General features: G+C 36.4%; 1 protein-coding gene across 1 annotated transcript; it reads right to left on the bottom strand.

The window, feature by feature from the left end:
* Nucleotides 1-1,131: 1,131 nt before the first annotated feature.
* Nucleotides 1,132-23,189, bottom strand: LOC115230150. Its single transcript, XM_029800362.2, has 5 exons — nucleotides 23,145-23,189; nucleotides 13,939-14,169; nucleotides 6,781-6,992; nucleotides 2,964-3,048; nucleotides 1,132-2,631 (listed from the first exon to the last, which is right to left on the bottom strand). The coding sequence occupies exons 1-5, from the start codon at nucleotides 23,161-23,163 to the stop codon at nucleotides 2,180-2,182; spliced, it is 999 nt and encodes a 332-aa protein (XP_029656222.2). The 5' UTR covers nucleotides 23,164-23,189; the 3' UTR covers nucleotides 1,132-2,179.
* Between the last annotated feature and the right edge of the window lie 409 nt (nucleotides 23,190-23,598).

The raw sequence follows: 23,598 nt of genomic DNA, 5'->3' as shown, positions 1-23,598 counted from the left end.
GTGTGTGTGTGGTGTGTGTGTGTGTGTGTGTGTGTGTGTGCGTGTGAGTGGTGGGGGTGCTGCGGGCTGATGAGTGCGCTCTTACAGTTCTTTGATGAAAACGTGATGGAACCTTCTGATGTTCTCAGTTATTCTCTGCTATTGGAACCATCAGTCGTTTTTGCCAGAACCTTCGAAAGGTGAATAAAAGAACTCGCCAAAAGAAGTCTACACATTTCAGAGGTAAATGAAAGAACTCTCTAAAGAACTGTTTATTTATTCCATAATTGTTATGGACTCTGAATTAAAGTTCTTGCATTTTGGTTACACTCAACGGTTCTGTTTGTTAGTTTCAACTCTTCTGAGTTCTTCGACTTCTGCTTCTTCCGCTCTAAGCAGGTTGGTTTGCTGAGGTTCGCCGAGGCGGTCTTCTGGGATACCGGACACAGACTGTTGTGTTGTAAGTGGTTTCAGAAGGCCGCATATGCGACGTCACCTATCTCAAAGCGTTCAAAATATTTTTTCATCGATAAGGCTTAACAGCCCTTAATATTTGTGTTACTGTTATTCTCCTTGTCCTGTCTTTTACTGTTTTTATTTATATTGTTTTTACTGTTCTGTTTGTGTTACCATTTTTACCCCTCCGCAAAAAATCTCAAATTTTATTTAATTTTCTTTGCGGGAAGGATTGTTTCAATGAAGTCGTGTCTCGCCTTTACCTTCGAAATGCGGAGTAGATGAAACAGAGGCAGCTGAAGAATGGGAATTTTCCTTGTGTTGTATGTCTTGTACTCTATTTTTCGTTGTTTAAGAAAAATGTCCATTTCCTTGGTTTTGTTTTTATGTTTTCGTTTCTCATTGTGTTCGACGTTTTTTTGGTGTCCTGTACCCTTATATGCATGTATATATACATATAGATGTAGGTACGTACATATATGTATGTATATATGCATATGTTTTATTTATTATTTTATTATATATATATATACATACACACATCCATGCACAAATATACATATATATACTTACATTCCTATACATATATGTATATACACACGTATATAAATATTCATATACACTTATATTTATACACACATATAAATACATACATGCAATCACATATCTGTGTGCATTTGAGAGGAGTGGTAATTCAGGACTCGTTGTTCAGGAGAGGTCTTTTGGAGAAATTTTGATTAAATTTGGAGTTGTGTTATTGTTTAGAATTTATCAATGCATGTAGAACTTTGTAAACAAGGTTGAAGGTGTTTCTCTTTTGTTAAGTAGGCCCAAGGTGTGACAGTTTTTTTGCTACATTTGTTATTATTGGATTTGTAACTTCTGCTTTGACAATGGTACAATTCCGGTATATAAACCCTTAGAAATTGTGTGTGTCAACTTGTTTTTCACAAAAGAATATAAGCAGGAACATGGTGGAACTCGAAGTAGATTGAGCTATAAATAATAGCTTGTAAATATTGGTTTAAAAACCCTTGAATAGAGAAAGTCAAAGGCTGCTTGTGACACTGTCATTTTCTCTAAACATGACAGGCTATACAAGAAACCTATACAATGTGGATGTGGATGACTTGAAAACGGAATTGGACATTCTCCTATCCCCGTTCCCAGACGAGTCGACGGTCCCGGCAGGAAGTATAGACGAGGGCAGTGGTATCAAACTCCATTATACACCTAATGCTCTAATCACCAGGTAAAAAGCACATACAAAAGTTAATATGAAATCCCACCCACCCCAGTAGAAACCAGCCACAGAGGAGGTCTGTGGAAAGGGTACAAATTTACGATGGTGCTCTAGAATGATCGCAACAGCATCGCTAAAACGTATAAAAGAATAGCATAATATGTATAATTTATGTGTTTGCATGTAAATTGAGGGAAGCATGTGAGAATGTGCTTACAAATTTGGATTCGCAGTCATAAGCTCCCGGTGTACTAAAAGGTGTCGTTTTAAAATACCTTATTTAGTCTTCCAACCAATAAAGATCTCTGAAATAAATACTTGACTGGAACGAGTAATAAGGTTGATGTGATCGACTGAAACTTTTGGAGACAGTGCTCCGACATGGGCGCTGCTACCTCGTTTTAGAATAGTCTTATTTTATTTATTTAAAAACTTTATGCAATTTTTTCCAAGATTTTTTTTCTTTTATTTGTTTTCTATCTACTTTTTGTTTTCTTTAATTTACTTTTCACTTTCCTTTCTTGCATCATCAAGTTTTTCGTCTTTTGTAATTATCCATTCGGGTCGGTTTGAGTGTATATTCGATTTGCGTATAACACTTTCGATAGTGTCTTGGGTTCGATGAACCGTCAATCCAGTCAGTTGAACGATGAGCGAAATCCCGAATAGAGACGTATTGATTATGCCAAATAAATTCAAGCTAGACACTTCGCTTGGAGCGCTTGCGAAGAGGTATCCAAGGATGGCCATCCAGATCGTATTACACACCAAAAATCCGATAATACATTTGAGGCGAAACCTCCGGAGTTTTTTTTCTATTACCGGCTTTGGTGTACCCATCCTCGCCTTTGCACCTATGGTGGATTCTAGTAGAAACTCCCAGAATTTGTATTCGACATCATCTTCACACTCATCTTCACAATTAAGAGGGGGAGAATTCAAACTTGCGGGAACTGAAATAAAAGAAAATTAATTAATTAATTTTTTTGTGGTTGTGCAGCTAGAATGAGACATTAAAAGAAAAAGTCCTGGTGTCAATTTATTCGACTAAGCCTTACAAAGTGGTGCTTCAGCATGGCCGCAGTCTAAAAGATACAAGAAATGTAAAAAAGAAAAATATAACAACTAGAAGAAATGAATTATTTTTTTCTATTGTGAGCTGTAGCCACTGAATTGAAGCAAAGCCACAAAGGGAGAGTTTCTTATAGTTTCTGTTTCCCTTGTGGCAACATCGTGAGGATGAAATGTGAAAGAATACAAAGGAAGCAAACATGGATTAACTTACTTTTATCTTCCTTTTTCTTCCTTTTCTTTTTTCGACGTTTACGGATTTTGGGGAAACAAACCAGATTCGGAACGGTGGCTTTGTTCTGCAAATAAATGAATATATGAATAAAAAGTAAAGCCTGTTTTCTTTTTATCTTTTATTTGTTTCAGTCATTCTACTACGACCATGCTGGGGCGTTTTTGAAGGATTTTGTCGAACAGAACAAGTTAGCATTTACACTATCGTCTCTTATGCCACACAACTAAGCTACAGGGACGTAACCAAATCTACACCGGTTGTCTACCGATGTTGGGGTGGACACATACACACACACACACACACACAACAAGGTTTCATGATTTTCCTTCTTTCAAATTCACTCACAAGGTATTGGTCAGTCTGGGACAAAAGTAGAAGATACTTGCCCAAAGTGTTACGTGGTTTAAATGAGCTGTTCTAGAGTCAAATGTATTTCAGCCGTGACCTCTTAGTCTGTTAAGGGTCCTTTAATATAAACATCATTTACACTTTCCCTTCGTTTCCTTCTTACATTTTTAAAATGGTAGGATGCAATCTGTAGGGATGTTGGTTACTATTTCTAGCAGGTTGCTTGACTACATAGAATCTATCTGCATCTCTAGATATTTATTATCAGAGGCGTAAAGGTAGCAATCAGCTGTATTTATACAGTCTTAGAAATTATGAAACACAATTCTTCGATGCCCAAAGAAAACAATTCTCAAAATGCATTGTTTTGAATCGAAAGGAGACAAGTGGCGCGGTTGTTTGTCGCTGACAATTTGCCACGACTGACTGGAGTATCAGCCTGTTTTTGTGACAGAAACTGTCGTTACTGGAGTCAGACTTATGCACTCATGCACGTGCAGAAATATTCACATACAGAAAGAGAGGGAAAAAGAGAGAGGGAGGTTATGTAACAGAGACATTACACATACATGTAAACTTAATGAGAGGCTCACAAAAGGAGAGAGGCATTAAACTGTTAGATGTCAAATAAGTCAACGCTGAATCATTAACGGCTAAGATGAGGTGCCAAAAGGGCTGAGCCAAAACGGCTCGCTACCAGTTTGTATTGTCACATTATGTAATATTCAGTGTGCCATTCTCTTGAGTCTGACTAATATTAGTTGGTCAGTGGTAGTGGCAATGGCGATGCTGCGATAAAAACGTCACCGAAAATGCATTTCAAGTCACTTATTAATAGGTACTGGAACTCATGCACCAACCAGGTAGAAAACTCCATACGCAAACTATAGACACATAACCTTTTGCATAAAGACAAACGCACCTATATATTTCTACAAAAGCTACATGTCGCTACGCGTTTTTTCCCAACGATGCATACCTAAGCACAAACAAATACTTAAACGCTCACAAACGCACTGAAGCATATATCTACGAAGGTGTATGAATACCAACATATATACGCTTATATACACTGCTACAATAACTCAAGCTATTGTGATACAATACATACTTAAAACAAGCATAGCTGCGTGGCTCGCCTTGCAATCACATGGTTTCGATTTCAATCCCATTGCGCTTGGGCAAGTGTCTATCAACATCTCCGGACCATTTAATAGCTTTCTGAGTGAACTTGGCTGGAAGACACTCGTGGAAACCCGTCACACACACACACACACACACACCACACACACACACACACACACACACACACACACACACACACATATATATATATATATATATATATATATATAAAATAACGTAGGTAGCCATAATCTGTATAAAACCAAAAAGGAAATATTCAACCGTCATTAATTGCAGCTGAGGGTGCTGGGTAGCGCCTATATTGCTAGAAATAAAAGTTAAAACTCTTAGAACTACAGAGAAGCACATTTTCATACACTGAGAGGGGAGATAACCGCCCCATAAGCGAAGATAGATCTTTGGACTAGGCTAGTTTCATTTGTAAAATTGAAGACTCGTTAGCAGTGTCTACTCCTTCGCTGAATGGTTTGGCTAAATCCAGACTATCAGTATAAATATTTATTATATAAGTTCATGGGTTACTTAGCGAAATGCTAATGTGAAAATTAGAAAATAATGTAGGCAGCTATACGTAATACTAAACCAAAAAAGAAAAATTCAGTCGTCACTAATAGTGACGTGTATATATATATATATAAATATGACCGCGTGTGTACCGTTGGCGATTTTTTTTCCTCTGTCTTCCCTTCTCTGGATCTTTCCTTCTCCTATGTTTCCGACGAAGAGCTCCGCTCGAAACGTTAAACCCTCCTTCTTCCCTTCCTTCTTGAGCGTCCAATAATACTATATTTGTTCCACGTCCTCGCGTTGTCGCGTTTTCTCTTTGTGTTTTCATGTTTGGATTATATATATATATATATATATATATATATATATACGACAGGCTTCTCTCAGTTTTCGTATACCAAATTTACCTACAAGGATTTGATCGGCCTGAGACTATAGTAGAAGACACTTGCCCATGGTACCACATAGTGAGACTAAACACGGAAGCTTCTTACCACACTTCAACGCCAGTTGTTTGTTTATAAAACTTCTTTAAATTCTGTTCCAGAGACATGCTGAACAGGGGATCATATAGAAAATGTGTATATATTCATGTATGAAAATGGGAACAAAAGTTTAATAAAATAGAATTAAAATGCATCATAGTCCGACAGTGACATAGGTGGTGGAAACTTTGTCAAAAAAATTCTTGTTTAAGAATAAAGTGTGTGTGTGTGTGCGCGCGCGCATATGTGTGAGTGCTATATCCTTGAGTGTTGGATATATATTTTAACGAAGCTGGCGAAAGAAATATTTACACGACACGCTGCTATTTCTAATACACGAGACCCAACGCTCTCAATCGACGGCTCACATTGAACTGCTTACCAATCCCGAACTCCAGTCGCTCAGTTCTTTGTTTTATAACAATGACTCAGTTCACCTTAATCACTTGGGTGGTGGTCGGAATCCTTCCACAATATATATATACATATATATATATATATATATATATATATATTGTGGAAGGATTCCGACCACCACCCATGTGCCAGTGTATTTCTCTCTCTCTCTCTCTCTCTCTCTCTCTCTCTTTCCATTATATATATATATATATATATATATATATGTATGTATGTATGTATATATATATACATATATATATATATACATATATATATATATACATATATACATACATACATACATATATATATATATTATATATATATATATAATGGAGAGAGCGAGTGAGAGAAAAATACACTGGCACATCGTTTGTTACCACGATCGACGGAACAGCCTGCTTGTGAAATTAACATGGAAGTGCTTGAGTGCTCCACAGTCATGGAGTTCCCTTAATGTACACCCTTAATGTAGTTCTCAGGAAGATTTAGCATGTTACAGAATGTGACAAGGCTGAAATTTTTGAATAACATGTACCACTCATTTGTGCCAGTTGGATGGACTGGATCAACGTAAAATAAAGTGTCTTGCTCAAGGATTCACTAACTACTAAGCCACGCATTGTGTGTGTGTGTGTGTGTGTGTGTGTGTGTCTTTTCACTTGTACCTACGACCTCTTGTCGGCTGATGTTGGTTTCTTTATGTCCCCGCCACAAAGCAGTTCGGCTAAGATAGATTGAATACCAAACTTGAGTAATAGCGTGGAACTGTTCTCGTAAAACTCTTTCATTATGGTGCCCCAGTATGGCCGTAGATCAACGATTGAAACAAGTAAAAGATGAAATTCTCACGATGAAATTTTCAAAACATTACGAATACGTTTAAAACGATTTGAAATAAATATACTCACGCCATCCCTCGTCCCCCAGCTTTGATCAACAATGTTGCTGAGGGAGTAAGCCGGAAGCAAAATTTGCATGGTTGGAATCATAAACATGTAGAAAACACCAAGAAATATCATCCAACAGTCGCGTGGATGTAAAATGGCGGCATAGAAAACACTGGACAAGAGGATGATTAACACATAATGTGCACTTAATTGCTGGTATTTCGATTCTGTTTCTGCAAAAGACAGAAATCAATATTTAGTTGTCTTGTTCTTTATTATTCATATACTTAAACATAAAATCGCAAATATCGCCTCTGCGTCATTTGCGTGAGCGGCGAGAAATATGGAAATTTTCCACATAGATGAAGAAGAATTGAAATTGGCAAGAAAAATTGTGAGATAGGCGAAGGGTAGCTCAAAATATCGCAAGATGCACGGTCACATACCGTTGCATTGGAGTCAAGTCTCGGCAGGTGGAAAATGTTCCCGACAAGCGAAGTACAAAAATGCCTTGGGTGCATTTGGTAATAAAAGACCCACATCAACCGAGGAAAAAGTTTGGAACTACTGAGGTGAGATTTGGGACGGAAGAAGAAGCTAGATGTAGTTCCACAACCACTTTGAGGAATGACAACTTTTCCTAATCCCCAGCTGTCGCAGCCAACGTCTTGCCAAGATTAATATTCTGAATGTGCCGCCAGAAATATCCATAACCTGGTTAGCAGCGGCCATCTTGGCAGGCTTACAAGAAGATGATTTCACAATACTGGAGGCCTCAGGTTTTATTTCGGAGATTTCCTTCTCCTAGGTAGATTACCAACCAAGGGTAAAGGGCTTCTACCTGCCCATGAAGTAAGCTATCCCATTCCAGACACCAAACTGGCACTCAGACACTCTATAAAGTGATCAAATATCACTACGGTAACCGACGCGGAGTAGTTCATTCATACATAAAAAAGTACGATATGTGATTTGCAAATGTAAATAAGAATTATATATAAATATAAAAAAGTAAAAGATATGCAATAAATATAAATATGTATATAAAAGTAAAAATATACATATATATATACATATTAAAAATAAAAAAAGGTACGATGTGTGAATAAGAATTAAGAAGTAAATATAAACAATATGTATAAATATAAAGAAAAGTAAAAGATATGCACTTGATAAATATAAAATAATATATATATAGTACGTTTAAATATTTGTTGTGCAAGATTTTTTATGTGAAGTCGTGTGTTGAAACAGATATTGTTATATTTCGGAATGGTCATATATATATATATATATATATATATATATAACTGAGATGTGTGTCTATCTGTCTTTCTGTCTGTCTGTGTGAATCCCTAATACTTGAGAACTACACAACCAATTTCATTCAAATTTTACACATGCCTTACTTAGGGTCCAGGAAATGTCATGGGCAAAAACACATTTTTTACTTTTTGCCTAGGGCGAGCCCACAGCAATATCATATCTTCTCCACTATGAATCCCTAAAACTTGAGAACTACACAACCAATTTCATTCAAATTTTACACATGCCTTACTAATTTCTAACTTCTTGCCTAGGGTGAGCCCACAGCAATATCTTCTCCACTATTTCAGTATTAAAAGTAAAACAAAAACATCTCTCTATTGTAATGTTAGATACTTTCACTTTAATACTGAAACTATTAAAGTCAAACTATTATATAAGAGGGATGAACCATTAACAGTGGACATCCATTTTGCTAGAAGAAGATCCGCTATGACCTTATATGCTACACCACTGGTTTTCAATTCATATTAATCAAATTAATATTCAATTTCTCACCCTTATTATTTTAAATTTAAATTTAAACCCAGGACCATGTGTTTTGGAACGAAGTTTGTTACCACACAGCCACACCTGCGCCTTATTTGTCTGTGTGTGTGTATGTGTGTATAGCTGTATATGTATACATTTATTTCTATACATATGGATGTATATGTATACATGTATATGTATATATATATATATATATATATATATATATATATGTATAGATCTACATGTAATATGTACACATATATATTCACATATTTACATGCATACATATATACACCCATACACACATACACACACACATTTCATCTTCTTACAAGTTAGAAAGACCCCTTCATGGGGACTTAACACCAACAATTTTGTCATTTTATCTAAGCAAAGACGAATAGTTGTACTCTTGGAAGCTGTGGGGTCATCCGAGCATAGAAGATGAGCATTATTTGTAATTCAATGGTACAACAGTGTAAGAGTTTGCTTTGACATACACTTAGATTGTGATTTCTGCAATGTGCTGCATAAATTGTCAAGTAAATGAGAGACATCTTTGACTCCACTGATTCAGTTGCAAAGTGTTGAGTAAAGCTATTTGATTGCAGATCTCCTTTCAGTCTTTTTATTATCACTGGTTCACACATAGTCCCCATATGGTAACATTGATTTCAAGGCCTTCCCAGATAAGTGTCTGGTTATTCAAAGACATTTATTGTATATTTATTCTGTCCAGTTACGTATCAGTATAGTGGTCATTTTCACACTCCAACTTTCATTTCTCCTTAGCCCTCACGTGACACATTTGTTAATGTTTATTTCAGTTGGGTCACGCCCTTCCAATTGCTATAGATTCGTAATGCATCTTACGGCTGTACCTGTCACCTGCATGGTGAGGAATACTACATTGGGAGTGGTAACGACTAGGGTACTGTAGCTGACTGATTATTGTGATCATTCGTCTTTTGGTTTCCTGTAGCTTTGCTCTCTTTTACAAACCCAGTGAACATATATTTCCTATTTCAAAGAAATTGAAACAATAGATATAAGACCCAAGTTAAAAAGGTTCTCAACAATTCAACTTCTCTGGTTAACATTAAGATGCCCACCCCCAATAGGGGCGTTAACTCTCACATTTTAGAGCTCCATGACCTCCATTTTTCAGGAGCAAAATCCTTTTAAAAGGTTCTATAAGACTGGAATTTTGGAATATGCACATAAAAATCAGTAGTATGGGATACATGTGGCACGATTACAATTTTTTAGGGTGTGTAAAGGGGGAAATAACCCTCATATACAATTTTGATGAAATTCGAAACATAGGTTCATTACAGAAAATATAACAGAAAAGTCTAATTCTTCAATTGTATGTAACTCGGGCAACGCCGGGTAACTCTGCTAATATATCAATAATAAAGGGTGAAATTAATTAATTTAGAAATAATCATTAATTTCAACAAGTAGAGTTACTTCAAGGAAGATTTAAGTAAAACTAATTAATTAAGGGTTTAGCAACGATTTCCCTCACCACACACCGAATTTAGAAATAGCAGTCAAAAAATATACAGGTAAAAATATATATAATATATATATATATATTGCCGTATGTTAACAAGAGGCAATTACCTCGAAACTGCAGTGTGTATAGAGAAAGGCAGAAAAGCAGGGGTGACAGGGAGTGTCCCAGGAAAATCCCTCTTCTTATGGGTATAGGGTAGATTTTAATAACTTGTGAGTCATTTTTTCAATGTTATACTGGTTTCCCAATTTGCTATTGCATGTTTAATATATTTTAATAGTGGTGGGGGCTACCTTATTTGTGTAGAGATATTTCTGTATCCATGAGTGTGGAACACTGTCGAATACTTCCTGGTAATCCATCCATGTCATGTTCAGGTTTGTCTTTTTCCTCTTACAGTCTTTTATAATGGCTTGGTTTACCAGAAGTTTCTCCTTAGAGCCATACACCCCTCTCCGGCACCCTTTTTGTTCTTCTGGTAAGACATTATTGTTTTCTAGGTGCTTTATAAGACGGTTATAGACGATTGATGTTAGGGTTCGGTAGGATGTTGATAGGCATGTTATTGATCTATAATTTTCTGATGTATGGTGTCTTTGTTTTTGAGAATTAGGATGTTGATTCTGTCTCACTTATCAATAAATTGAATGCTGCCCCTAAGTGGTTATGATGAGGTGTTTCAACCAGAAGTTGGGGACCTTATCTATCCCTGGAGTTTTCCAGTTGCAGGTATTTCTCATTGTGTCCGTGATCTCTTAGCCTGTGATGGTGGCCCATATCTGTGGTTCTCTTATGTTCTTCCTTTGCTTTTCTCAATTAATCCACTGAGAAATTTTGTTGTGTTGTTTTGGTTTGCCCCATATAGCTTTCCAGTATGATTGGATCCGTCAAATGTAAATAATGTGCATATTTCCTCATCTCTTAAATATAGAACTGTATTACCTTTTGTGTTTATTTTGAATTCTCTATTTTGTTGGAAGAAGCGTTCTTGTTTTTCAAAAAATTATTATTATTATTATTATTATTATATTATTATTATTATTATTATTATTATTCACTAGTTTTATTTTTATAGCGTGCTTTCACTTCACTACCGAGCGCAGCTCTGTGTGCCTTGGGTATGTGCTGTGATTTGTTGAGATGCTCTGATGGTTATTGTATGGAAAGTGTTCTGCGTAGGATGTGTGCAGTGCCAAGTAGTGCAATTTTCTGTATGTTATATGTGTTTGTAAGTCCTAGTGTTTTTGTTTTGTATTTGTCTGAATATTTTTTTATCATGCCTAATGCACCTACTATGATAGGAATTGTTTCTGTTTTTAGATTCCACATTCTGGTTACCTCTATTTCCAGGTCTTTGTATTTTGAGAGTTTCTCCATTTCTTTTAGAGACACGTTGTCATCTGCCGGTATTGATACATCAGTTAGAAAGCATTTTTTTCCTTCATGATCACTGACAACTATATCTGGTCTGTTGGCCTTAATTTCTCTATCTGTGTGTATCGGCATATCCCAGAGTATGGTTGCTTTCTCGTTTTCTGAGACCTTTTCTGGTGTATGCCTATACCATCTTTTTTCTGTTGTTATTCCATAATGTTGGCATAGCTTCCAATGTATGTAGGTTCCAACTCTGTCATGTCTGTGAATATATTCCTTCTTAGCCAGGACTGGGCAGCTAGAGATAATATGATTTATTGTTTCTTGTCTATCTCCACATATTCTGCAGTTACTTGTTATATTTCTTTTCATTACATGTTTTTGGTAATTTCTGGTGGGGAGGCTTTGGTCTTGTCATTATTATTATTATATTATTATTATTATTATTATTATTATTATTATTATTATTATTCAGTAGTATATTTTTTATAGCTTGCTTTCACTTCACTACCGAGCGCAGCTCTGCGTGCCTTGGGTATGTGCTGTGTTTTGTTGTGATGCTCTGATGGTTATTGTATGGAAAGTGTTCTGCGTAGGATGTGTGCAGTGCCTAGTAGTGCAATTTTCTGTATGTTATATGTGTTTGTAAGTCCTGGTGTTTTTGTTATGTATTTGTCTGAATATTTTTTATCATGCCTAATGCACCTATTATGATAGGAATTGTTTCTGTTTTTAGATTCCACATTCTGGTTACCTCTTATTATTATTGTTGTTATTATTATTATTATTATTATTATTATTATTATATTATTATTATTATTATTATTATTATTATTATTATTATTATTGTTATTGTTATTATTATTATTATTATTATTATTATTATCATTATTATTATTATTATTTGATTAAAACTGTCAGCTCATTTTACTGGGTGTGGTGGCAGGTGTCAGCTGTCCACAGCCAGCAGACTAAGGTGACACTTATTTACTGATCATGCTTCAAGAATCCTGCGAAAAACTGTTGCAGCTCCAAGCTATGATGATTTTTGTAGGTATTCTATCTTTACATTTGTACCAATCCATTTTTGGCTTTCATATTTCTTGTAAACTGACCGTACATATTTTCCTTCCACTCCACAGCTCTTTTTTTAGTTCTCTTTAAGTTTTTCTTTATACAATTATCAATTTTGATGGTACCGGACTTATACCCATGCTTCAGTCATGGTTTCATGGCATTTTTTTTATATACCACTGCTTTCCTCTGCTTCTATACAATCCTGGCCACTGATCAAACCTCTACCACCCTTTCTTCTGGACATGTATAACCTATAAGTAACACTCCTCGGGTGGAATGCTCCGTGCATTGTCAATATTTTCCTTGTCTTCGTATCCTTATTCATCAGTTCTTTCTTTTGCCAGTTTATGATCCCAGCTCCATACAGAAGGAATACTATCGCCCATGTATTTACTGCTTGAATTTTATCCCAACCAGTCAATTTTGAACGCCAAACAAATCTTAGTTTTCGGAAATATTCTTTTCTCAGTTGTTCTGTCTCCTAGAATACCAAAGTATTTATAATCTTCCTTTTCAACTTGATTAATCAATCCTCTATTTGGTAATTCTATCCCTGCCAGGGACTGTACCTGTCTCATTTCAGGTTAATTATACCACACTTCTTGAGTTCGAACTCCATCTTAATATCAACACTAAAACCGTGGACCGTGTTCACCAATGAATTCGCTTGTGCCTCATCCTTGCTCTAAAGCTTCAAATCATCCATGAAAAGGTGGTGGTTGGTTCTTTGAGATTTCGCTTTAACTGATATCCCAGTTTCATTTTCAATAATAACGTCGTAGCATGCTGGTCGGAGGGGCTGCTTAACTTGCTTGCGGTTTGGTTTGGTCTGGATCTCAAGGCGGAGAAGAACTGAGACGAGGTGACGAGCAGATTGACCAATCCCACCCAGAATTGGTCACAGAGAAAACTATTTCTGCATGGTCAGGCGGAGGTGGTGAATGCTTATATAACATCCACCAAATAATACCACCTAGCCGTTCTACATTGATTCCAACTTGCAGAAAATAACTGGTCCTGTGCATGGAGCAAAAATTTATCCAGTTCATACTTATCTCAAGAGTCATTGAAAAATACAAAAGTTGCTGATTAACTGAGGCAAGTAATTAAGTAAAATGCGACACCCATCCATTATAGCGTCTTTGTGCTGATAAAAAAAAGTAATTTTTTGTTTTGCTTTGAATTAAAACAGTTAATCTGGAATCGGGCTGAATTTGGAGTTGTGTGGTTCGTGCTTCCTCAATATGTAACAGCAAAGTAAGCAATAGGGAATCACCAGAGCAGCAAACAGACTCTACGGCAACTTAGCCCTAAGTCTACACTCACATGTACAAGAGAGGGGGGAGGGAGAGAGAGAGAGAGGAACAGACAGGCCGAGAAAGGGACGCACATAAGTTATAACTTACCTCTCGCAAAGTCTATGATAACATAGGCAACACCACCTATGAAGACACATGTAACAGCAGTACCTAATATGAATATTAATAAAGTGGTGACTTTGAGTTGGAATTTTGTGTCAGTAAACATACAGACGGACATATACGCTAAAAGTACAACACTGACTAAGATTGAAGGCATCGTAAAAGTTGTTCCGAACACAATGTCTAATCCAGCAACAATTAATACTATGGTGGAACCTGCAAAGAACAAAGAAAAACAAATTTAGAATATCTTGCATTTCGGGAGGGGCATTGTGCCAATAATAAATACATTTATTTATTTTCTTATTGACAAATGGTTAACCATTTAACCAATTAACTAATCGATTGATTTGGTTAATCAATTAAGCAGCTAAGACTTTCAGAAACTCTTCGTCGCTATTCACGACCTTATCAAAGACATGCTCACTTCACTCGAAGTCTGCGTCAGATCTGTCTGTCTATCTTCTAGTTCGCAGGCTGTATATATATATATATATATATATATATATATATATATATATATATATATATATAATATATATATATGTATATATATATATATAATATATATATATATATATATATATTATATATATATATCTATATATATATAATTATATATATATATATCTATATATATAATATATATATATATATATATATATATATATATATATATATATATATAGGTAAATAGATAGATAGATAGATAGATAGATAGATAGATAGATAGATAGATAGATAGATATATGTATGTATGTATGTATGTATGTATGTATGTATGTATGTTCGTATGTATGTATAATTATATATTTGTATATTCATATATATAATTATATATATATATGTATAATTATATATACATATATATATATATATATATATAACCCACATCGCCACCTCAGTCCTACTGTAGTATAGAAAACCTAAAAAACACTAACAAATCTAAAAAGAAACAAAAAACCTAAAATATCTATGACCCTACGCTACAGGCTCTGCACACGTACTGGCATCATCTTTACACACCTACCTGGCACTAGACACACAATCCAAACAAACACAACAACCCAAGGCCAAAGCACGCATCCCACAATAACATCAGCATCACCAAATAGTAAACTGAGTGTTAAAACACGCATTGCACACGGAATCCCAGAATCTGCCGGTATTCCCAACGCGAGAAACTGTCTTACTTGCAAATGAATGCGTGACATTCAATCAAATAATATATATATACTAGCTTAAGGTGACCCGCTCTACGCGCGGGTGAGGTTGTGGTTGTTACTTTCTGTTTCTTATCGCCACATTCTCCCTCTTTGTTTCTCTCTCCTTTCTCATTTTCCCACTCTCTTACTCTTCCTTTCTCTCGGACTATCCCTCGCTTTCTCTTACTCTTTATCTTTCTCTATCTATCTCTCTGCCATTTATAAAAAATGAGATTTCCGCGTTTAAATCACAAATCTGCTTCCACTTTACCATGTTGAAAATTTGATTGAAATTGGGCAAAAGGTGTCCGATCTAGACTCCCAAGTGTCCCCCAAAATCAATAAAATCCCAGTTTTCACACCAAAGCAACCACTGTAGCGCCCCAAAACGTCTCCCAATCAATTTCTCACCTCAAGTTATCCCTTCTGTAAATTTTAATCCCCTTCCAGCCCAATTGTATCAACGTCCGCCTTCTTCATTTTATAGATTAGACAGATATACCGGGCCTTGCTCGGGATTAAAATAGTTTATTATCGTTTTACTTGTTTCGGCATTATAACCCGATTTCATTCGGGTTTACGCGGCCCACATTTAAAAGATGAGGAATTTTGCACTAGAGGCGATGCCTTTCAATTGAGCAAAGTCGCTAGCACTTTTAACATAGGTGTGCATATTTTCAGCTGAATCCGATCACATATGCACACATCATATCTATATATATATATATATATATATATATATATATATATATATATATATATATTTATATTATATTGAGGGTACTACTATTCGTAGATACCAACACGCTAAGAGGGACCAATGCGGTCAAAACTACTAAAAATAAACAAAATTTTACCGAATGCAAAACTTCAAAACACGTCATTTTAAAAAAGAATTCAGTTACATATCACATGTGATTTCGCATTTAATGCAGAATATGCATTTCATGTTCATCAGTGCAACAAACTCAAGAAATATAAGAGAAAACATAACATTACAAGCTCGATAGCCAACCGTAGAATTCGTCGTAGCATGTACGAATGTTTATCTTTACATATCTATGAAAATGGCGGGCTTATTCGCAATGCATTTCGGTAATAAATTGTCTAGTCGGAATAAAAATTCAGTATTGAACTATTCCGGTGAAAAATATAAATTAACAATTGAGGATAAAATCTCATTTTTTTAAAATGATGTGTTTTGAAGTTTTGCATTCGGTAATATTTTGTTTATTTTTAGTAGTTTTGACCGCATTGGTCCCTCTTAGCGTGTTGGTATCTACGAATAGTAGTACCCTCAATATAATATAAATGAATATTTTCAAAGAGGAAGAATTTACGGATTTTTTCTCTTACGAGGTTTTTCACGCTGACTACTGATAATTTCTTTTAAAGATTTTATCCTCAATTGTTAATTTATATTTTTCACCGGAATAGTTCAATACTGAATTTTTATTCCGACTAGACAATTTATTACCGAAATGCATTGCGAATAAGCCCGCCATTTTCATAGATATGTAAAGATAAACATTCGTACATGCTACGACGAATTCTACGGTTGGCTATCGAGCTTGTAATGTTATGTTTTCTCTTATATTTCTTATATTTCTCTTATATTTGTTGCACTGATGAACATGAAATGCATATTCTGCATTAAATGCGAAATCACATGTGATATGTAACTGAATTCTTTTTTTAAAATGACGTGTTTTGAAGTTTTGCATTCGATAAAATTTTGTTTAATTTTAGTAGTTTTGACCGCATTGGTCCCTCTTAGCGTGTTGGTATCTACGAATAGTAGTACCCTCAATATAATATAAATGAATATTTTCAAAGAGGAAGAATTTACGGATTTTTTCTCTTACGAGGTTTTTCACGCTGACTACTGATAATTTCTTTTAAAGATTTTATCCTCAATTGTTAATATATATATATATATATATACGCATTAAATATGTACATATATACGCATTATATATACATGTCTACACATATATATATATATATCTACACACATATATACAAATATATACACTTCATATATACACACACACACACACACATATATATATATATATATATATACATTATGTATATATTTATATACACACATATATATATATACATTAACACAATATATCTGATTAATAATATATGTTATGATTGTGCGATGGTGGTGGGCGATAATAGTTCACTGTTCTAAAAGACGGGATTATTTAAACTGTTGCTACTGTCACTCTGTCTCTCTATAGACAGAGACAAAAATACAGTGAGAGGGGTGGTGGGAGAAAGAGTGACAGAGAGACGGCGAAGCTGCTAAACGTCGTTATAGAGAGAAAGTTATAGAGAGATAGTGCAGACAGACGTACAGAGAGAGAGAGAGAGGGGATGTGGGACAAGAGTGACAGAGCTGGCGAAGGCGGCGGTGGAAAGATAGTGGAGGCTGTCAAAAGTCTTTATAGAGAGAATGTGGAGGTAAGGGAGGAAAGAGAGAGAGAGACGGAGGAAAACAGGCATATATGAGAAAGAGAGAAACGACAAAGACTTGTCAAGGTGTGGGGGGTTTTGCCCTAGTAACCACAGCTTTTGATATAGGGATTTCTAACCTAGCCCACTCACATCCTCGCCTCTTGTTACATACATGTCCCTGTAACCTTGGTTCGAATCCGAGCGCATTTAGTGCCACTTAACCCTTCCAATGCCAAAACCAGACAAACTTGTCGCATTTCAGATTTATTATATATATATATATATATATATTATAGCATATATGGGTACAGAACAAGTAACATAAAGAACAACCTTTCATCAGTTGTCGGTTGTCTATCTACTCCTCATTTCGAGCACTGAACGACAATATGAGTCTTCGAAGACAGTTGCTCCCATAAGTACCAAAATAAAATTTGGGAATTACGGAGGGCCAAAGTTGGGAACGAGACAGCGGAGGCATATAAGGAAACCGAGCGAAAACAAAAATGGAGGGCCGTTAGACCAGAACGAGAGTAAAATAGCGAACGCTGGAGAAATAATTTTTGTGACAAAGTAAAAGATAGGAGAGATAGGATGCGTCCAGTCTTTAAGACAACCCTAAAAGAAAAGAAAGATGGACGATGGTTACGTGTGAGCAATGAGATAGAGAGTAAAGGAGAAATTGGGGGAGGGGGAGAGAGATAGAAAACAGTGACGGGGAGAAAAGAAATTAGAGAAAGGATGAGAGAGAAAACGATAGGGCGAGAACACAATGTTTTCTTCCCTTATCGTTTTCTCCCCAAATTTAAGAATTTAATGTTACCTTTCCCCACTCTAGATTGTATAGGTCTGTATTTGGGCACTGCAGTAGATGACATACCATGAGATATTTGTACACTTAGGCTTATTGTGTTTGAATGAAAGCGTAATTCAGTGGTAGACTCACTATGGCTACACCAAGTAAGGGTTAATATAATTAATAAGTTTATTGATATGAATAATCTAATTTTTATTATAACATAATACATGTTATAATGTATAACATTATCTAAGTAAGATTTAGTAAACTGTGGTGGGACCTGGAGTTTGTAACCATGGTAGTAATTCGCAAGTGATTTAATTTTTAATCGCTTATATGTTTGTGGGTTTTGTACTTTTGCCCTCTCGTATGCGTATGAGGTAGAATATACTTAGGAACGTGTAGACATTTACTTGTTCGTCTCATATTACCACTACTTGGAATTTTGCTGGCAACTTAGAATGTCAGATTCAGCATTATATTTTGTAACTTCTACTTGTATGCACCTCTCCTATAAGCTGTCTCTCCTTAACTGTAAAAAAAATTTCTGTCGTTTTGGCTGATAGTATTTATCTTTTTATTTTTATTTATGTTATGTTGAGATGTTGTAGAAGGGCATAAGCAGCCTCGTGTCACTTATGTCGCAGTCTTCTCCCCCACACCCTTTATTTACTGGTTCGTTTTCTTCCTTATTTACGTCTACCCCTGTAAGGGTCTTAACTTTGCCCTTGGTTTAAATATAACTGACCAGTTGTAGAGATGAATGGACTTTGGTTAATTCTATTACGGACAACAGGTGGTGGTCTCTAGAATATTTCAGTAAGTACACTATTATAAGAACTCTACGGTTTTGTTTTTGGATAGATATTAATTAGCCCTATTTACGAAATCATAAGTACTATTCTTTTTCTAAACATGTTGGGAATTCCCCTTTTTATTTTAGTACTAGTTTTATTTCACTACTATTTACAGACCTGGTTTCCCCTTTATAAAGAGATAGCCCATAAATATTTCCCTACATCACTGCTACTTCACTCTTTTACCTAACGAATTCAAGCTCCACGCAGCAAGATGGTATGATTCTGATATACTAAGCTTTCTGCTATCATCTCGAGGCCCTGTTCTTTCTTCTTCCCTCTTCCCTCTTCCCTTCGTTTATTCTATTTTATTTTATGCATTTGTATTCACTCTGATGAAACTCCATGTACCAGATCGAATGTACTATGATATTTATATATGTATTTTTCGGTGCAAATGGTTTTGTTAAGCGGTGTCGAGTTTTAAAATCCTGTAAATAATAATAATAATAATGATATTTTTATAAGCTTAGATGCAGGAGCGGCTGTGTGGTAAGTAGGCGCAGGAGTGGCTGTGTGATAAGTAGGCGCAGGATTGGCTGTGTGGTAAGTAGACGCAGGAGTGGCTATGTGGTAAGTATGCGTAGGAGTGGCTATGTGGTAAGTAGGCGCAGGAGTGGCTGTGTGATAAGTAGGCGCAGGATTGGCTGTGTGGTAAGTAGGCGCAGGAGTGGCTGTGTGGTAAGTATGCGTAGGAGTGGCTGTGTGGTAAGTAGGCGCAGGAGTGGCTGTGTGTTAAGTAGGCGCAGGAGTGGCTGTGTGTTAAGTAGGCGCAGGAGTGGCTGTGTGATAAGTATGAGCAGGAGCGGCTGTGTAGTAAGTAGGCTCAGGAGTGGCTGTGTGGTAAGTAGGCGCAGGAGTGGCTGTGTGGTAAGTAGGTGCAGGAGTGACTGTGTGGTAAGTAGGCGCAGGAGTGGCTGTGTGGTATATAGGCACAAGAGTGGCTGTGTGATAAGTAGCTTGCTTACCAACCACATGGTCCTAGGTTCAGTCCCACTGCGTGGTACCTTGGGCAAGTATCTTCTACTATAGCTTCGGGCCGACCAAAGCCGTGTCAGTGGATTTGGTAGACGGAAATTAGAAGAAGCCCATCGTATATGTGTATATATATGGTTATGTCTGTGTGTTTATAGGTTTGTATGTCTGTGTGTTTATAGGTTTGTATGTCTGTGTTTGTCCCCCACCCAACATCGCTTGACAACCGTTTGGGGGTGCTTACGTCCCCGTAAATTAGCGGTTCAGCAAAAGAGACCGCTAGAATAATTACTAGGCTTCCAAAGAATAAGCTCTGGAGTCGATTTGCTCGACTAAAAACGGTGCTCCAGCATCACCGCAGCCAAACATGCATATATGGGTACAGGACGTCACCAACAGTAAACAACATGAAACACGAAAACAAATGAGTTCAATACGCAAACAGCGAGAGAAACAATTGGAAAACGGGACAAGTAACATAAAGAACGACCCTTCATCAGTTGTCGGCTCTCTGTCATTATAAATAAGAATGTATGCAAGCGGAGGTGAGGGAGAGAATTACGTGTGTGTGTGTGTGTGTGTGTGTACATGATACACAACTTCCATAAATCGTTATATATTTAAGACAAAATGTGCAAGTCCGGTCTTCATGCTTGTATCAAATCAAAAGAAAATTCGATTGAAGCAAGTATTATCACACGTTCAGTCTATGCATGTTCTTAACATAAAAATCGAAATATGCATATACAGTAGCTATATATATATATATATATATATATATATATATAATATATATATATATATATATAAACTTGGAGAAGAGAAATAACGCGTATGTTCGGTCATATAGTAATATAATAAAAAAATAAAATATATGTAGGCGCAGGAGTGGCTGTGTGGTAAGTAGCTTGTTTACCAACCACATGGTTCCGGGTTCAGTCCCACTGCGTGGCACCTTGGGCCAGTGTATTCTACTATAGCCTCGGGATGACCAAAGCCTTGTGAGTGGATTTGGTAGATGGAAACTGAAAGAAGCCCGTCGTATATATGTATATATATATGTGTGTGTGCGTGTATGTTTGTGTTTGTCCCCTAGCATTGCTTGACAACCGATGCTGGTGTGTTTATGTCCCCGTCACTTAGCGGTTCGGCAAAAGAGCCCGATAGAATAAGTACTGAGCTTACAATGAATTGCTCGATTAAGGCGGTGCTCCAACATGGCCGCAGTCAAATGACTGAAACAAGTAAAAAAAAATATGCATATATACATACATATATGTACATACTTACATCTACATGTATATATTCATGCATATATATAATATATATATATATTATATATATATATATATATATATTATATATATATATATATATATATATATATATGAGTACAGGACACCACAAATAAACGTAGAACACAACGAGAGACGAGACATAAAATCAAACAAGGAAACGGACTTTTTTTAAACAACGGAAAAATAGAGTACAGACAACAAACAAGGAAAATTCCCCTTCATCAGCTGTCCCTGGTTCGATTCAAAGTGTGTTTCGAAGGTAAGGACATATATATATATTACACACACACACATATACACACATACACCCACACGCACACACACACACACACACATATATGTTTATATATATATTGATAGAAATGGTATGACAACAAAACAGTGAATGAGACCTCGATATTATGTAAATAGAGGAATTTATCTGTAAATATAATATGTAACAATTATTCGGTACCCATGATAGAACTCTGAGTTTCGGATGTCGGGGCGGAAACCCACGCCGCCATCTCTTCAGTTATCCGGCCATCGAAAAAATGCTATGAAAATGACCATTAAACAAAGGGAAATTACTGTATGATTGACCGTTATTAAGACTAAAGAGCTATTTGAATAACCGCTAAGTGAGTGTAGGGAGTAATGGTAAGGGGGTAAAAATATTCATAGTATTCGCGTAAGCGAGCATGTCCATACCTATACATGCGCACCCGCACGCCCACGTACATGCGCCCGCGCATGTGTAGGTATGGACATATACAGGGTACCCTAGAATTCACTATCTATTTCAGAATTAATTTATATATTGCAATAGAGACCTAATTCTGGGACAACCTCTGTATTATTTAACAGTTTGGTTCCGTTCCAAGTAACTTAAGGTTTAGCAGGCTCATCAAACGAACCTACCTTGTCAGGCTCAGGCGACCGACTGGAGGAAGTTCAGGATGCTTACTGCTGATTGGGTGACTGTTGGTTACATATCAACACCACATAGTGTGTTGATATTAGTGTTGATATATCAGCGACATCCATCTATCCATCCATTGGTCCGCCTGTGCACCAGCCCGCCTACTCGAGCGCCTGCCTGTCTGTATGTATGGCCTTTGCTCAAGATGCTGACTTTGTATCCACATGGTTTCGGTTCCGATATTCTTGCGAGGTACATTGGACAAGTGACTTTTAAAACCCCAAGCCGACCAATACCTTGGTAGTGGATTTGGTAGGCGGAAACTGTTGTGGAAGCCCGACGTGTAATATATTATTTATTTACCTCTCTCTCCCCCTTTCTCTCTTTGTACACACAGACCACCCAGACACACACACACACACACACACACACACATATATATATATATATATGCGGATATGTGTGTATCTTTGTGTTTATGTTTGTGGCCCCAAATCTAGACAACCAATATTGGCTTGTTTTCGACCCCATAGCCAAGCCTTTAGGCAACGAATAGGCGGATAGAATAAGTAGAAGACTTTAAAAAAATATGTACTGGTGCTGATTTGTTCAACTAAAACCCTTCGATGTGATGGCCCTGCATGGCCGCAGTCCGAAGACAGAAGCAATAAAAGAAGATATATTTACCTGGAGAAAGGACAACCATGGTGAACAACTGAATAAGGTAGATGATGTACAAGACCGTAAAGCAAGCATTGTATCGCACTAGTCGAGGAAGTTGCTGCATTACTAGGAATGTATTGGCCATATCCGATAACATCCAGCGTCGTCGTTGTTTCAAGAACTCCTCCAATTTACATGGACAGTAAGTCGTGTTCACAGCGAACGTACAAAATTTTAATTTCCAGCCTCTCATCATCATAAGAGTACACATCCATCGATCCTCGCCTTAAAAAGTAAAGAGACATAAAGTACAAAAATATGAAAAAGACATAAGAAAAATAAACAGATTTCGAGAAAACTATTAGCCTTTGTTTGTCCTGTGTATGGCATGTGATGCAGGACACCTCTCCCTGGCGCCCATTCATCATATATGATACACATTCCCATTTATTTAACCGGCAGAGTAACTTGAGACTTA

The sequence above is a fragment of the Octopus sinensis genome, unplaced genomic scaffold, assembly GCF_006345805.1.
Source record: "Octopus sinensis unplaced genomic scaffold, ASM634580v1 Contig14606, whole genome shotgun sequence".
NCBI lineage: Eukaryota > Metazoa > Mollusca > Cephalopoda > Octopoda > Octopodidae > Octopus > Octopus sinensis.
This window is presented reverse-complemented; position numbering and strand designations above follow the sequence as displayed.

What these genes read in the sequence shown, in the direction of transcription:
- LOC115230150 (XM_029800362.2), bottom strand. An exon ending in TATCATAGACTTTGCGAGAG is followed by an intron (nt 6,993 to 13,938) that starts GTAAGTTATAAC and finishes TGTCTTTTGCAG; the next exon opens with AAACAGAATCGAAATACCAG. An exon ending in GCTGGGGGACGAGGGATGGC is followed by an intron (nt 3,049 to 6,780) that starts GTGAGTATATTT and finishes ATTTATTTGCAG; the next exon opens with AACAAAGCCACCGTTCCGAA.